Source organism: Salvia splendens, chromosome 6, assembly GCF_004379255.2.
Source record: "Salvia splendens isolate huo1 chromosome 6, SspV2, whole genome shotgun sequence".
Lineage (NCBI taxonomy): Eukaryota > Viridiplantae > Streptophyta > Magnoliopsida > Lamiales > Lamiaceae > Salvia > Salvia splendens.
Genome location: NC_056037.1, coordinates 3,210,790 through 3,226,466, shown reverse-complemented (window position 1 = coordinate 3,226,466; position 15,677 = coordinate 3,210,790). Strand labels below are relative to the sequence as shown.

Sequence of the window (15,677 nt, the reverse complement as noted above, 5' to 3'; positions counted from 1 at the left end):
TCGTATTTATGTTTTAATAAAACAATAATATAGAAAACAAAATACAAAGTTGATATGACACTGTCACACTTGATTCAACTCATCAAATGTCGGTATCTACCAAATAAAATAAAAATAGATAAATAAGAAAACTAAATATCGAAATAAGCTTTATATCTTTGCTTCATGAATTTTAATTTATCGTATGCATATATTTTTTTCAAGCAATCACTATCAAATAATAACTGCCCATATTCTAAAATTAGGTGGGACTGAAATGTCGTGTGTGCCTTGAATTAAATTCTAGTTAATGCTTTACATTTTGAATTATTATAAATAAATACACAACAAAAATTATATGCGAGCTATGTAGTATAAATTTAGGCTTATCCGTATATAAATTGCAATGTAAGTACTACTAGATATGTGAATAATATTATTTTGTATTTTCTTGAAAAACTAGACCAAATAATACGAATAACACTCAATAAATTAGTGCGAGTATTTTTTTAATGGTTTTCCCTTCGATTTCTATGTCATTGGTCGTATAAACTAGTAACAATGAAGTTTTAATTCATGTGGATCACACATTTATTTGACCTACATATTTCAGATCATAAAAGCAATTATCATTCGCTGTAGTCAATAGTGTCCCAAAAAATAAATTCAAACAATAAAAATATGAGTGTGAGCGACGCGACACAAATGAAATGCGCTAAGGTCAAAGAAATGAAGATCAATTTGATGATGAAACGCACACATTTCTCCTTCATCTAAATACATTAGCTAAATGATACTCCTATATCGTTATCAATAGTACTTTTTTATATAAAGAGTCAACTAATACTTGGTCAATTGCATATGTTTCCCATTAGAGAGTATGAAAAAGTTTACAATTAGAAAGTTGGTACAATCTAGTAAAATCCCACATTCAAGATTCGAGCCTATTCGTTAATTTATTGTGATTGAATTATCAACCTATTCGTTATGCTTATATTCTACGAGAATATAACACGTGTTTGCGTACTAAATAAGATTAAATATTACCAAAGCATATGATTTTTGAACTAGCTAACCCTTTTGAGTTCAATTATATTATGTCCAAATTTTGAAAATTTACGATATTTTTACTTCTAGAATTATTGAAAAGAGCTTCAACTAAATGATCTTACATCAACTTTAAAAATAAATGAGAAGGTTCAAACAACAATCACAAAATACATCAAGAGAAAAGCATAAAAACAAACCACACACAAAAAAAAAGCAACGGAAATACACAAATGATCAATAACCACAAATCCAGGAAACTTTGATTTTTCTACTTAGGTTAATGTTATGAGACAGTTACACATAAAGATCAGACAATTTAAATCTAGACTACAAGAAAAAGAATGTGATATCATTTAATAAGTGTAGTCGGTCAAACTTTTGCAGCTAATTAGCTCTCCCAAGACCAAAAACTTGAAAAGGATGATTGAATTGAAATCGACAAACTACTTCCAATATTTTCAACACTTCTAGATATTATCTGATGGGTCAGCTACAGAAAGTAGGAGAGAGAGAAAAAGAGTCTAAATATTGTTAGTTGAAGATGAATAAGTAGAAGAAAGAGAAAGAGTGATGGACCCTAATAATATAAGTTGTAATTAAGTTAGATGTATTAGGAGCAATGTGGGGTGACAAACTTAACAAAAATAGAAGAAGATTATTATAATAGGAAAACATGATTATTAGTTGTGGATGGAGAAAATAGTATTATGAAATAAGATTGGTCCATTCTAACAGAATAGTCAATCATATTGACCCAAATAAGAGAAACTTGAATCCTTTTTATTTGGATACCTGAAGTGTAGGCATATGTAAATCAAAGACTCAAGTTCAATGAAATTTAAATGAAATTTAGTACTCCATAAGTATAAGGTTAGGGCCATGGTAAACTTGTTTTATGAAATGATGATAGCAAGAACCACATCAATTGAGTTTTTGGGCACATCTAATTTCCTTCACTGCTTATGAACTAGTTAGCACGTGAAACTTTATTGGGCTTTGGCAAGTTTAGAGTTAGGGCATTCTTGTGTAAATTATGTTTACTCCTGAAATAAATTCAAATAAAAAATCATTGATATGTTCCATTTTCTATTCATAGATTCAACTCTTAAAAAATCTCAACTGTAGTCTGCATAACATACATATATGTTGATTTCAACTTTCAAGAGATAATGCATATAATTCTTACTAATATCAATGAGGGGGTTTTCTCTTCTTGTAAGAAAGAGAATAGGATCATACATATACATGAGAGAAACTAGAGTTAACCATTTCCATACAAAATCAGCAACTCAGTTTAAGAGCATAGTTTCTCAAAACATGTCTGAAATATACTATTACTGCTACTGCTACAAATACAACAACTACTACTCCTCATACAGAAAATCGAGGTGCAAAAGGGAGGAGTCTTACCATCAGCTGCTAATGCCATTCAATGCCCCCGAGTGTGGTGCAGTCTACTCCTTCCCAAACATCATTGCAGCCAACTTCTTCGTTGTCAACGCCTGCCATATTCTCGTCCCACCAACCACCCCCATTATCATCTGTTTCAAGTGAAAATTGTATCTTAAGTGTACATAATAACTCATCTCACTGGTGCATCTGTTACACTAAGGTGTGAAGTATGATACTAAATAAAAAATGCAACTCACAATGATTAAAAAAAGGTTTGCTTTCCCCATTGGTGAAAACCTTCCTTGGTGAACTTCTTCGTGGTTTTGAATCATCTCCAAGGATTAACACCCGCTTTCGACCAGTTAGCTTATCATCATGATCTAATTATTGAAATGCAAAACATAAATTACTGTGCCAGAGATACTTACTGGTTCTACTCCTAATCAAAAATAGGATTGCTAGAATAGCTATGGCTGGAAACGTCTATATATTATGTAGTAAAACAAATGAGCTTAATGAAACAACTCCTCAAATTCATTTATGAACTGAAATGAAGCTTTCAGAGTGAGTATATCATGAAGCTTGCAACACAAGCTCTAAACTAAATGGACTACAACAGCTTATACACAAACTTACTTCATCTAACACAGAAAATAAAATTTTAAAATTGATTTGTTGATACATGGAAAACGTACATTTTATGACGAAACTGTATATAAAGAGGGTTGCCTTTGAGCAGCAAAGAAAGAAAATACCCCTTGTATCTTTAACCCTTCCTAAAATGAAATTAGTTGTAATATGATTCAATAACAAATTAACAAGGAAGAAACAATGGAATACATTGAGTACTATGCGTGATTTTACAAAAACTGCTTGAGAGTTGAGACCAAGGGCAATAGGAAGCTCCAACTAACCAGTCAAACTGTAACATATATTTATGGTTTAAAATGCAGTTGTTAATACACAAATTTATTAAAAACACTCTAGCAAGCCAACATGTAAACAACTTCAATTCAGCAATTCATAATTAGATACATATTTAACAGCTTCATGGATGTACTATATTTATTATAGAATCTAACCTTCAAACAGACATTTTCTCTTTCCTGTTGGCTCTATATCATCAATGTCGATGATCTCTATTTCATTGGCTGAGCAAGTACTTCTGAATCATTACTGCTCTCGTTCTTAATGTTCTTTAAAATATTGATATCAAGAGCACCCTTAATTGGAGACTTCCCCTTTCCTTCTCTTCCTTCACTTTTCTCTCTTTCTCCTTTTACATCCGTTGACGGAGATGAAGATGGTATCTCTGTCCCCTGCCACAACAGATATTCGAGCAAACCATTGGCTTTTAATTCACTAGATTGTCCAAGCAAACTAAAACCAAGCCATCCGATTATACAACTATTACAAAAAACCTTCAGAAAAATATTATTGTATGAAGTGCAAAGTATATTCAATAATTAATAAATCTATAAATTTGGTACAAGTTGCCCTAAAAGAGCTCTTAGATTTATCAGTAAAAATCAGTCTATTTTGCTAATAAATTCGAAAGGAGAATATCGAATAAACTACCTCAACTGATGTTGGTAGCACAGAACTCCGGTGCAGCTTCCTGTTCAGGAAATCGGAGAGCGAGATGCGCGAACCCTTTGCTGTCGGAGCTTTGATTCCCGCATTTTGCTCACAACCATTCGACCTTTTATCTCATCCAAAAATGAAAAATTGAAATTAATTTGGAGATGCTTGAGAAAGTTAGAGTTGAGAAGCGTACCGATTGGAAGCGCGGAAGAGAGGAGTAGAGGTGATGGAGCGTTGCCCAAATGGCCTAAGAGGATTCTTGTTAAAACTCATCTCTGATTTTCCACCTCTCGATTCTTTCTTCATGTTTCTTTCTCAAGTTTTTGTTTTGGTTGAGTTCCAATCAAATTAAGCTACTGAAATATTTCGCGCCAAAAGTTCCCAAAAAAATAAGCCACGAAAATATGGGTAAAAGAAAAGAGTATAAAAGAATATTTATTGAAATATGTAAGGGCACTGGGAACTGACGGCAGCAGCATTGGGCCCGATTTGAGGTGTGGGCTCGGGTCATCCCTTGCACGATATTTGTGCATCTTTCATCCGATAGTCTTCATATAGTGAAATGAGACAAATTATAAAACCATGGTAAAGATTCAAATAAAAAACATGGCAATAAAAGTCTATAATAATAATGATGGTGGTACACATCAACTCATCAGTAAGCACATAGATAACCAAAAATTTCACATTACAAAATTTTAAGTTCGAAATTCTTACACTGTCACACCACATTTCCATATACTCCTTACTTCGACAAGGTGCAGTAGCACATAAACTATGTCAGCTACATATATTTCAAGGTTCAAATTGGACAAAAATGCCACATGTAAATGGAATGACGGGGGATGCAGCGCGCTAAAAGTTTAGCGAGCGTGAGAAGCGGCTATCTTCTGTCATTGGTTCTCCAAGGATGCTTGCCGGAATCCATGCTAGCTTTACTTTTTCCATCAGCAGGTTTGTCTACTTGATCTTGATCTTTCTTTTGCTTCCGCAGGATCTCATCAGCATGTCGTCGCCACAAGGCTTCTCTCTCTTTCCTCGGCATTTTGTTATATCTCGGATCACTCTTCAAGAGTAGTTTTGCTGTCGACCAAGATGTTAAAATGGTTTTACCATCTTCTGTTTCTTGAGATGCACCTTCTGAAGTTATGACGTCTACCAACAGAGCCCTGAAGTCCTGTGCACACCTCTAGAATTGCGAAGAAATGCAGTAAGTGTACAAGCACTTGGGAGAACAATGTAATATCAAAGGAAAGCCAGGATTACCTCATGCAAGGACTTAATGTGTTCACGGAAAAGTTTCTCTAAATCAGATTTATCGAGATGTGGGTGGGCAGCACGTCCTTGAGGATCCTTCTCCAACTTCAGCTTTGATTCTGACCAAGATGCCTAGATACAAATACAAAAAATTGGGAATGATCAAGTTCAAGGAAACTAGAAGAGGATCAAGAGCACAGGACAGGATATATATATATATATGTCTTAGATAATAATTACAAATGCTGCAGTTCACGTTTCAATGTAGTGTTCTGTTAACTATAGGAAATATATGCTCAATATAAACGAAAATATAGCTTAATCATAATCACAATTTAAATAACAGTGAACACAAAATTTGTCAAACGCTACCATGGCTAGTAACAACAGGTAGGATCTTTGGTGATTGTGAGGAAGAGCCATTAAACTTTCATAATGATTTATTTGAGCTGTACAATGTCTATGATTTTCTTCAAAGGATAGACACAAAACATATTTTATGTTTGCACATAAGAGGTGATTCAGATCTTTTCTTACTATGAAATTGTAGGATTGAAGGCCAAATCTTTTGCAAGATCTGTAGATCAAATAATTTCACCGGTGTGCAATTTTTTTTTCTTTGTGAGTTTTAGCTGATTCTGTAGATTAACAAGCCAAGTGTGTCAGTTGCCTGTTTAGCATATGCCGTGATTGAGAAGAAAACATTATTTAATTTATGCTTTTTTTTTCTTAGTGGCTATATTAATATCTATGCAAGTAACAGGATAATCTAAAGTACAACCAGCAGATACTTCAAGTTCCGAATATTATAGTCCAAGTACTTAAAAATAAGATACCAGATATTAATTACCTGAGGATCTTTTATTGTTTCCACCAATAGAGCTTGATATGATTCAACAGCTTCCTTCCTGCGAGCTTTCTGCCTCACTCTCTCAACTTCTTGCTCTTCTCTTTCTTTTCGTTTTCTCAAAGCTCTCTCTCTCTCCTTTAGTTTATCCTACAAGCGGTGCACATGCACATTAAGTTCCACGAGGACAGACTATCAACCAAATTAGGAGCAAAGCGAGTGTGACAGATTATAGTAACTTTTTTGCTAATTCCTTTTATAATTTGCTTAGTGAGAAGAATCAGTTAATATAAATCTTTTGCAAAAAAATAAATGAATGTGACTGGAACCAGCAATTACTGAGGGTCAGAAGCAAACATTTGTCTTACCTCCTCGTCTTGTTTTGCCTTCGCCTTCTGAGCAGTCTCTTCTACAGCAGCCTTTAGTTCTGCTACGTATTCATTGAATAACTTCTCCCTGTCTTCATGCTTGACTGACTTGTATCGGGGATCACTTCTTAAGCTATCCTTCACCTACCAGAGAAAATATTCACATCTTAACACAACACTGTTCAAAACTTCTGCACAAAATTTGTGCACAATATAAAGAAGCCCCAAGGCCTTAACCAACTAAAATTCTTTCGCATCAACACATAAGCCACTCTTTTCATGCCCATTACATTGGCATGACTGCAGCCATATGACTCCATAGAAAAACTTACGTAAGGGTTTATCATTTGTAGATGTATTATGGAAGGAGGAAGATATAATTCAATATTTACCCAAAACACTGATATGGAAAGATAGAACTCTTACAAGAGCAAATGAAATATGAGTATCTCTGAGTCGCTAAGCTGGGTTGGCAAAACCAGTCTGCACTAGGAACTAAAACAAACATCACTTTTCAGCATAAACCTACCTTTGACCACCTGGAAGTAGACGTAATGTCTTCGCTATCCTTAAGCAGCGACTTGAAATTAGATGTCGTTACAGCACGCTGTGCTTGAGCTTTTTCTTGAGCACTCCTTTTCAGAAGTAACACCCTAGCAAGGCAGAAACTAAGTTAGCTATAGCAGTCTAGATCACATCTGGAAGTCTCATATAACATTTTCACAATATTATATCAGTGTTAGTATAGTAACATCTTACAAATTAAAAACATTGTTTCAAAAAAATCACGATCATGCCCCACATCGAATTAATAATAAGATACTCCCTCCATCCCACTTTAGGAGTCCCGGTTGACCACTTTTTGGGTGTCCCACTTTAGGAGTCCCGGTTGGAATATTCCATAAATGGTAATAGGCCTCACATTCCACTAACTTTTTTTCACTCATATTTTATTATAAAACTAATATTGTATAAAAGTAGGACCCACATTCCACTACCTCTTTTCACACACTTTCCTTTACATTTCTTAAAACCCGTGTCAAACTCAAATGGGACTCCTAAAGTGGGACGGAGGGAGTATGATGTTTAAATTTCAGATTTTTGAATTTCATTCTTTTCTTTCATATTTTTTATTATTATGTAATTAAGATTTTTTTAATTTGTAATATCCACATCACAGCTCAAGAAAACAGCAGATCTACATAGATATCTAGATAAAATGCCGTTCATGGAAACCAGTGGGCTCAGAAGGTGAGGTTCAATTTCTTTCACCAACTTATACTTGTGCTGTAAATCAATTTTTTTGCAATGTACACAGGCTACTCGTCCAGCATTGCGAAAAGAGAGGAACTAGTGCCTTTACAAAGGGATCAACTCAAACCAGATTGACACCCAAGACCAATTAAGGCATACACACTTTACCACCAAAACACAGATAGCAACAGGGAAGTTAATGACTTATTTTAATCTTATGGAGTATCTTTCAAAGCTTATTAATTATGTTGGCTGATTCTCTCTCATCAATTGCAGCTGACAGCTTATAAGACATGGGACTATTATAACAATGTCCACTAACAGATAGTGGAAATCAGCAGAGTAACGGTTACCAAACTATAAACTTTGAATATTAGTGAAGTGACAATCATACCTTTCATTTAACAAATGTTCCCTCTCTTTCCTGTCCAAGGCCAGAAATCGTGGATCTTCACCCCATCTCCTCTTAAATGTTTGATAATCAGTATTCTGATCAATGTCCTGAATGTGATAAAACTGTTCTTAGTCCTTTAACTCCCACATGCCAATCCAGAATTCAAATTCAAAAAGTAACAGAGAATACTTTAACAGGAGACAATTGCACCAAACCTCCTTTGCTTCTTCCAGTAACTGCTTGAAACCCTCCAAAGCAGCCTTCTGAGCTGCTCGTTTTTCCTTCCGTTCCTCTTCAGCACGAGTTCGGACATAGTGCTCAAAGAGAGCTCTTCGTGCACTTTGGTCTGGAATGGCCTGCAGCAGATTGACCCTCATGAAATACAAAGTATTGCAAACACTTTCTCACGGAGACAAAAGGTTCCATTGAATAAGAAGAAAGCTTGGTATATAACCAGCTGACTGAAATTAAACAGCTATTAAAAGAAACTTCAGATCTCAGGTTACCCAAAATCCACGACAAATTACTTTATTGGTAAAGAGAATCAACAAACCTTAAAGCGCGGATCAAAAACTATTTTAGGAAGTTCTTTCTCCCATTTTGAGAATGGTGCCACTCCCCTTTCCTTAAGCATCTCCTAGAAAGTTCAAAGCACGAGCAGATATGAAATGAACAGAACGATATGATATAGACTTAGAGAACATGCACAGAAATGTGTAATCAAATCATTCCTATATAGAACTTCATAAGGATTAAAGAGCCAGGACAGCAAAAAGTTTGGAGTATATCTCAACTACTCCCTCCATCACAACTAAGTTTGTACAAAAATTTTGGGCACAGAGATTAAGAAATTGTGTTGAATAAATTAAATGAAAGTGAAATAAAATAGGATAGGGAAACAAAAAGTAGGAGAGATAAGAGAGAGTAAAGTAGGTGATGAAATAAAGTAAGAGTGATTGGATGTTTTGTTTTTTGCCAAAAAAGGAAATGACTCAACTTTGTTGGGACGTCTCAAAAAAGAATACGACTCAACTTAGTTGGGACGGAGGGAGTACAAGTTTTAAGGTATTTTACTACCACAAATAGAACGAGAAGAGAGTTTGGCTATAAGCATGAAAAAAGAGTACCTTGAACTGGAGGAGACAGTCCTCCATGGTCGGGCCTCCATCTTCATCCTCAGAATCGGAAGAAGAATTGGATAATTCACCATCCCCGTTCTTATCCTTATTATCATTTTGGATATTTTTCATAGTTGCCTCCATTGGTTTTGAGCCATTAAGTTCTACTGCAACTGAACCAGACACAGATGGGGAGGAACTAGAATCGGGAATTCCAGAATCTTGCAACTTCTTTTTTATGAGATCCAGTGCAGAAGATGAGGCAGATGCACCTGAAGATCTAACTGCTATGGCATCACGACCGCCTGTGTTAGCAGCAGGTGTGCTTAAACTAACAAGATCAGATCCTTTTTCAGTTATAATATTAGTATTGGTCACTGACACTGATGAAACTTGCAAAGCATCAGCATCATGCTTCTTTCTCAACTCAGTTATCTCACTAGGTATTTGCCAGCTACTTACCTAAGTCAGAAACCGTAAGAATTATCAGACTACTGCTCAAGCCACCAGGTCATAAGACAGAAACAAGATATGAAATTCAGATAAAGGATAGATATATTGTCAAAAAACTAGAGACCATGCCACAGTAATTAAACAGCCATTTGATACTTTAAATCGGATCAGCTGCATGGACTTCAACTGAGTCCAAATATATACATCTCAGGTGATGTTACTTGGAGGTGTCCAACAATTCACCACTTGATGTGGAACTGAAACCAGACCGGCAATGAGAAAGGTCACAACTCCAACTCCGTTAACCAATAGTTAGGATTCTAATTTTCAAATTCCAGCAGGTTCTTTTTTTTCTTTCACATTCGTATCCTGTGCAAAGTGCAATCAGCCACTATTTCCCTCCAACTGACAATTCATTTGCGCCATTCATCAATAACAGGAACAACTCTCACTATTTCAACTTTCTAAATTTAAAACACACACACACACACACAAATGGCTACTTTGAAGTGTAGTTTACAGTTTCAATAGACACCTGAACTGTAAACAGACCATTTCAAAAATGGTTGGCGACTTAGAGATTACAATTTTAACTGGAAATGTGGTCAGTCTTACAAGATTAGTTTTTTCTCACATAAGTATATGTGTTTTAGCTTTTCGGTATATCTATTTCTAGTACAATGGTAACCTATGTTTATGTAATCTATATGGGTCATTTACCCTAAACCAATATAAGAAAATCTTTTTCTAACTAAAATCACAGTCAAAACAGAAAATAAAGGTCAAGGAAATAAGTTCCAAATCGCCAAAACAGTCTATGAGATGCAACAAAACAAATGCAGTGAGAAGCTCCAGACCTTATGTATGGTGTTGTAGTAATATTTTTTCCCATCATTAGTGGTGACAAGTGTCCAATCAGTACCAGATAATTTCTCCCTGGTCAGAAAAACGAAAAAAAAAATCAGCATAACTTCACAAAGAAACTGTATAAGTTAGGAAAGAAATTAGTTTCACCAGGAAAATCGCAAACAACAAGCTCCAAGCTCCCGTGCTCTTTGACAATATCAAGTAGTTTTGACAGAGAAAGACATCACTACTACCAACATCTAACTGGGAACTCGAGAAATCTAGAGGTCATTTATAGAACTAGATGAAGATTACTTCAGTGATGAATTTACTTCGGTTCACTGATTTACTTTGTTATGTTGATTATAGATATGTTCTTTCACACACTTATATATCATAGACCCAATGTTCATATCTGTTACTTCCAACAGTATTAGCAGAAGACAAGTCACGCTATTAAATAGTATCCCAACAATCTTTGCAGATAACTCACCATGAAACAGGAGTTGGCTGGGAAGTTGCTCTATCCGACTGCATTGTAACAATAAATACAAAATTAGGACAACCACTAAGAAAATGTTGGAAGATTACAAGGTAAGACAAAAAAATGCAGAGAGAGCGAGATCAATCAAATATAACAAATGAAATAAAATAACTGATGTGTTCAACAATCTTTAAGCATGAAAGGTAGTTATTTCTGATTTCAAGCATTGCTCTCAGCAGCAAGTTGGTAGAACAATATCAATTCACCATGATTACCTATCTGCATTATAGATGCATTGAAAGAGGGGGAAAAAATCACAGCATACTTGTGACTTTCACTTGAAAGTTTTTACGCCCCCAACACACACCAAAACAAACAAAATCACGACCACCTACCATAGCAGGTCAAATATAAGAGGTTAAAGAGCATAAGAAAAAGCACATGTTTAGGAGATAGGATAAAGAATATCAGAACCAAATTGTCCAATGAGCAAGTACAAGACATGATGCATATTAAAGATAAACAACAAAAACAAACAAAATAACTGCACCATTATTTTTTATGACAATCCCATGCTTGCAGTACCTCTCCTTTAAAACCTGAAGGTTTCTCATATGTAGACTCCCTCGTCAATGCATTATAATAGTACACAATCCCAGACTCTGTCCTGTGGGCTGTCCAGGCATCCAGTTTTTCGTTACTAGGAGTTTCATCATTAGTTTCTGCATTCACAGTGTTCCAAGTTATCCATAGAAAACCATTGCAGTGTCAACGCAAATAGAATAGGTACAGCTGCAAAGAAATTTGAAAGTGGAATTCTGGTTTTACCAATTCCAGGAGGTAACTCTGCCTGTCCAGAACCATGGGATGACTGGTTACCAGCAGAAAAGGAGGCTGCAGGAGCCCCCATTGCAGATACTGCAGGTGAAACTCCAGGAGGTTGGATATCAGGATATGAAACAGATAGTGGGGGTGTGCTACGTATCGCCATTGGATATGGCCCAGGAACAGCAGCACCATAAGGTGAAAAAGATGGTCTAGCAAAGCCACTGATCTGCTGATGAGACAGCCATGGTCCAGGAGGACCAGCCTGAGGAGGAGCAGATGGGTACATAGCAGCTGCATTATGCTGAATGGGAGGGTTGGGGAGAACAGGAGCACCAGGCATGAACGTTCTTAATCCAATGGAATCCTGAGACGAAGCATGAATGGTTGAACTTGAGGGAGAAAGTATGTTAGAAGCCATTCCAGGGGGGGCAGGGGTAGCAGGAGCTTTAGCCATCCTTGTGGGCACTTGAAATGTTGCTGGAGCAGGCATCCATGAATTCATATTGCTAAAACTGTAGGGTGCAAAATGTGCAGCAGGACTGGCATTAGGGAGAGGCTGAGAAGCAGACTGTATAACTGCTGACGCAGGAGTAGTTGCTCCCATTTCTGCAGTACCAATAGCTCTTGCATTCTGAAGCCAAGGGAACCAAAGGTATCATATAAATAGTGTGTCGCATTTAAAGAAGGTTAGAGAATATAATCTTAAACATTTCAGCATGCTGCTTAAAGAAACATGAGTACAACATCACATATTGACCAACTTGTAATCAAGAGTTTTGTATTAGTATTAAAGTTGCAAGTTGCCAAATACACCGACTGGATTGGATAAGAATGAGAAAACAAGAAGATCGTGATGAACGATCAAGGACGTTGCTAAATTGCCCGGCAGTCATGCACATACTGCTAGTTGAAGCAAAGTCACATAGACACAAACCACGGAATATCTAACATGGCGATAAACAGAGGGAGAAATGAGTTTGGCGGAGAGCCATACGGTTGTTTGTGATTGATCAGTCTGCTTTGGTAGTACATTTCCATTGAAAGTATAATTTCCAGCATGTGATGAATTTCCTTCAGGAATAAAAAATGGAGGGCCTGGATGGGCCATGTCCTGGCCTGCTGCTCCAGATGAAAATGTACCAGTATTTGATGGGAGTGACGAAGTAGGAGGTATCATTGATTTTGTACTAGAGTCAGCACTCTTTCCTACTTCAGGAAGATCTTGTTCAATGGCCTGCACAAATGAATCAAACAGTAAAAATAAGACAGATGGAGACATATATAATGGGTGAGCATTAGAAGAAAGGTATAAGTACAACAGATGAGAACATTTCTTCTCACATTGAGAAAGAGACAAATGCAACGTAAGAATAAGGGGTGGCACAGACTTGAATTTATTTTCATTTATTTAAAAAACGGGGGTGTAAATGGTAACTTTCAAAAGTAACTTTTTGTATTTTTTTCAGAACTTACACATGTCTGCGCACATGTGACTCATAAAAGTTGATTTACTTTATTACAACTGGTAAAGAATGCAAGCTTACACCATACACAAGAATCTAACATCAAACGCATAAACAAAGATGATAAAATTTGGTCATTCAACAATAGTTATAATCCCAAGTATATAGCTTTCTCTCAATCCTCTGCTAGCAGCTGAAGTCATTCATTTACTATTAATTACAGACAATTGCAGCCATGATTATTAAAAAAACTGCTACAGAACTAGTGTCATGGTACACAACATTAAACAGACAAATGATCTCAACAAGATATAATATTAATAGCATTACAATAATGTAGTCAATTGGCATTCTGGCAACAGATAAGCAGCTAAGAACCAGCTCTAAAGTGCAAGATATTCAGTGAGGGAAATGAATCAACACAAACAACAACAGAATAAGAAAAGAGATGCTGAATAACCTAATGCCTCACTTGCACCACCTACAGCCAAAACATGAGGCTTCAGCAGTGCACGTTTTGTCATTTTGTAATAAATCATTATATATTTCCTTATTTGTGCTAAGATGAAGGAAATGTTGTGAAAGCTCTGAGGCCAACAATCTCATTCTAGAAAGAACTCGCAGGTTAATACCAAGTAATATCCACAAATAGATAGATTTCCAACTAGCATCTCAGATTTTGTTGCAGTTTTAGTTTAGCTAATGAAGTCATTCTTCCATAATTTGCAATGGTTAAAAATTTATTTCTACAGTGGTAGTATTATAAATTTCCTATACAGGAGAACCCAATCAGCCAAAAAAAATCAAACCTAACGAGCATACAACCGATTTCTTCCTTCAGAAACCAAATTAAATTTGCTTTTTATAAATAACAAAAGGGCAAGCTGAAGCTAAAAGACTCTATTTATTGACCATTAAATAACAATCAAACCTGACTAGCACACAACACTTGGCACGAGACATATCAATAAACAAAACAGCAACAACATGAATTGCATAGCCAAGCAAAATTTTAAGAAAGGAAAATGACACATGCCTTTAAAGGAGACGGCACAAGCAAAATGGAGCAACAATTCACGGAATACCCATTTTCTCTGAATCACAATAGAACAAAACCATCTAAAATGATCAATCACTTCATCGAGACGAAGCAGTAAGGCTCTATCTTGAGTTCATCCAACACGTAAAATCTTTCAAATTTGTGGAAAGGGGAAAAATTGGGTTGCTGAAAATTGGGAGCCATATTATGAGATATTGCTGAAAAGGGAGAGATTCCATTTCCAATTTCCATTTCTTGGCCTCCCAGTTGTGCAAAGGCGTTTGTTTTGGGTGTTTTGTTTGGAGTTAAATACCATGTGTTTAATGGTATGGTAACAGTGGAGTAACCTATAATTTCCTCCCTACCCTCAATTAATTTCTCTATTTCCAAAATTGCCTCCATTTAACCCTAGAGATATAAACCATTTTTTCTGCCACAAATTTGAAGCCTCCAAAACGCTGCCTCCTTTTCTCTTCACCTGGTGTTGAAGCTTGAAGCTTAATTGAAGATTGTTGTTCATAATTCACCACAGAGTGTTGTAAAAATTATGAATTTAGTAGCAGTATCTGAAAATTGTAAATACTCACACCCAAAAGTTATCTATTACAGCACAAAAATCAATTTGGCAGTCCCAACTGTACAATGAACTTCAATCTCCATCACAGTCATTCACATGGAGTTTTGGATTTCTTCCGTACAAATTCACAAATTAAAGCTTGTCGGACTAACGCCCAAATTTTTTACAGCGCAATTGGGCGTGAGAAATTTGGTGTATAACAAATTGAGGGATCGAATTACATGAGAGAACTAACCGTGGTCGGTTACAATGCGAATTGAGGGGTGTGTGTCTGAACGGGATACGCGGCGGCGTGAATTGAGGCGAGCTCGAAGAGTTTGAAGAACTTGCAGTCGACGAGGATGAAAGAGAGATTCAGAAATTTATAATTTTGATTAGAGTGAGTGTGTATTTCAGTGATTGCAAGGGCTTAAACATTCTTGGAAAAGTGACCCAGAAATGTTTCGTTGATATTTCGGAAGATACGCTAACCACAGTTAAGAGGCGGGCCGGCCTTCTAAACTTGGGCCTATCAGTTCTGCAAAATTCCAAATCAAACATGAGAAAAGGTAAGAAACGACCCATTAAGATGATACAAATATACTACTGCTACTTAATTGTCGATAAAAAAAAATCCTAATTACTTTGTAAAAGCAGTTGAAATGCTTTACCAAAAAATCGTAATCACTTTTGTAATGGCTATTGAAGTGATATTAATTACTAATTTTTATTATAATTATTGCGTAGAATAATATAATTTGATGT

The 15,677-nt window shown here is 35.9% G+C and overlaps 2 protein-coding genes across 4 annotated transcripts; both read right to left on the bottom strand.

Annotated features, from left to right (window-relative positions):
* Positions 1 to 2,290: 2,290 nt before the first annotated feature.
* Positions 2,291 to 4,362, bottom strand: LOC121808248. 2 transcript variants are annotated; one of them, XR_006052161.1, is made up of 5 exons: positions 4,199 to 4,362; positions 4,000 to 4,123; positions 3,504 to 3,740; positions 2,679 to 2,801; positions 2,291 to 2,570 (listed from the first exon to the last, which is right to left on the bottom strand). XR_006052161.1 is itself a non-coding variant. In XM_042208643.1 (3 exons), the coding sequence occupies exons 1-3, from the start codon at positions 4,309 to 4,311 to the stop codon at positions 3,561 to 3,563; spliced, it is 417 nt and encodes a 138-aa protein (XP_042064577.1). In that variant the 5' UTR covers positions 4,312 to 4,360; the 3' UTR covers positions 3,375 to 3,560. The 2 variants fall into 2 exon arrangements, 1 of the variants encoding a protein (XP_042064577.1); XM_042208643.1 differs by lacking the exons at positions 2,291 to 2,570; positions 2,679 to 2,801 and having other exon boundaries at positions 3,375 to 3,740; positions 4,199 to 4,360.
* Positions 4,363 to 4,657: 295 nt separating this feature from the next.
* On the bottom strand, positions 4,658 to 15,345 carry LOC121808247 (pre-mRNA-processing protein 40C-like). 2 transcript variants are annotated; one of them, XM_042208642.1, is made up of 16 exons: positions 15,169 to 15,345; positions 14,354 to 14,411; positions 12,849 to 13,088; positions 11,855 to 12,485; positions 11,612 to 11,748; positions 11,036 to 11,073; positions 10,554 to 10,632; positions 9,253 to 9,705; positions 8,679 to 8,762; positions 8,341 to 8,481; positions 8,126 to 8,232; positions 7,007 to 7,130; positions 6,478 to 6,621; positions 6,113 to 6,259; positions 5,272 to 5,394; positions 4,658 to 5,194 (listed from the first exon to the last, which is right to left on the bottom strand). In XM_042208642.1, the coding sequence occupies exons 3-16, from the start codon at positions 13,029 to 13,031 to the stop codon at positions 4,889 to 4,891; spliced, it is 2,697 nt and encodes an 898-aa protein (XP_042064576.1). In that variant the 5' UTR covers positions 13,032 to 13,088; positions 14,354 to 14,411; positions 15,169 to 15,345; the 3' UTR covers positions 4,658 to 4,888. The 2 variants fall into 2 exon arrangements, with proteins under 2 accessions (XP_042064576.1, XP_042064575.1); XM_042208641.1 differs by lacking the exon at positions 14,354 to 14,411.
* Positions 15,346 to 15,677: the final 332 nt, after the last annotated feature.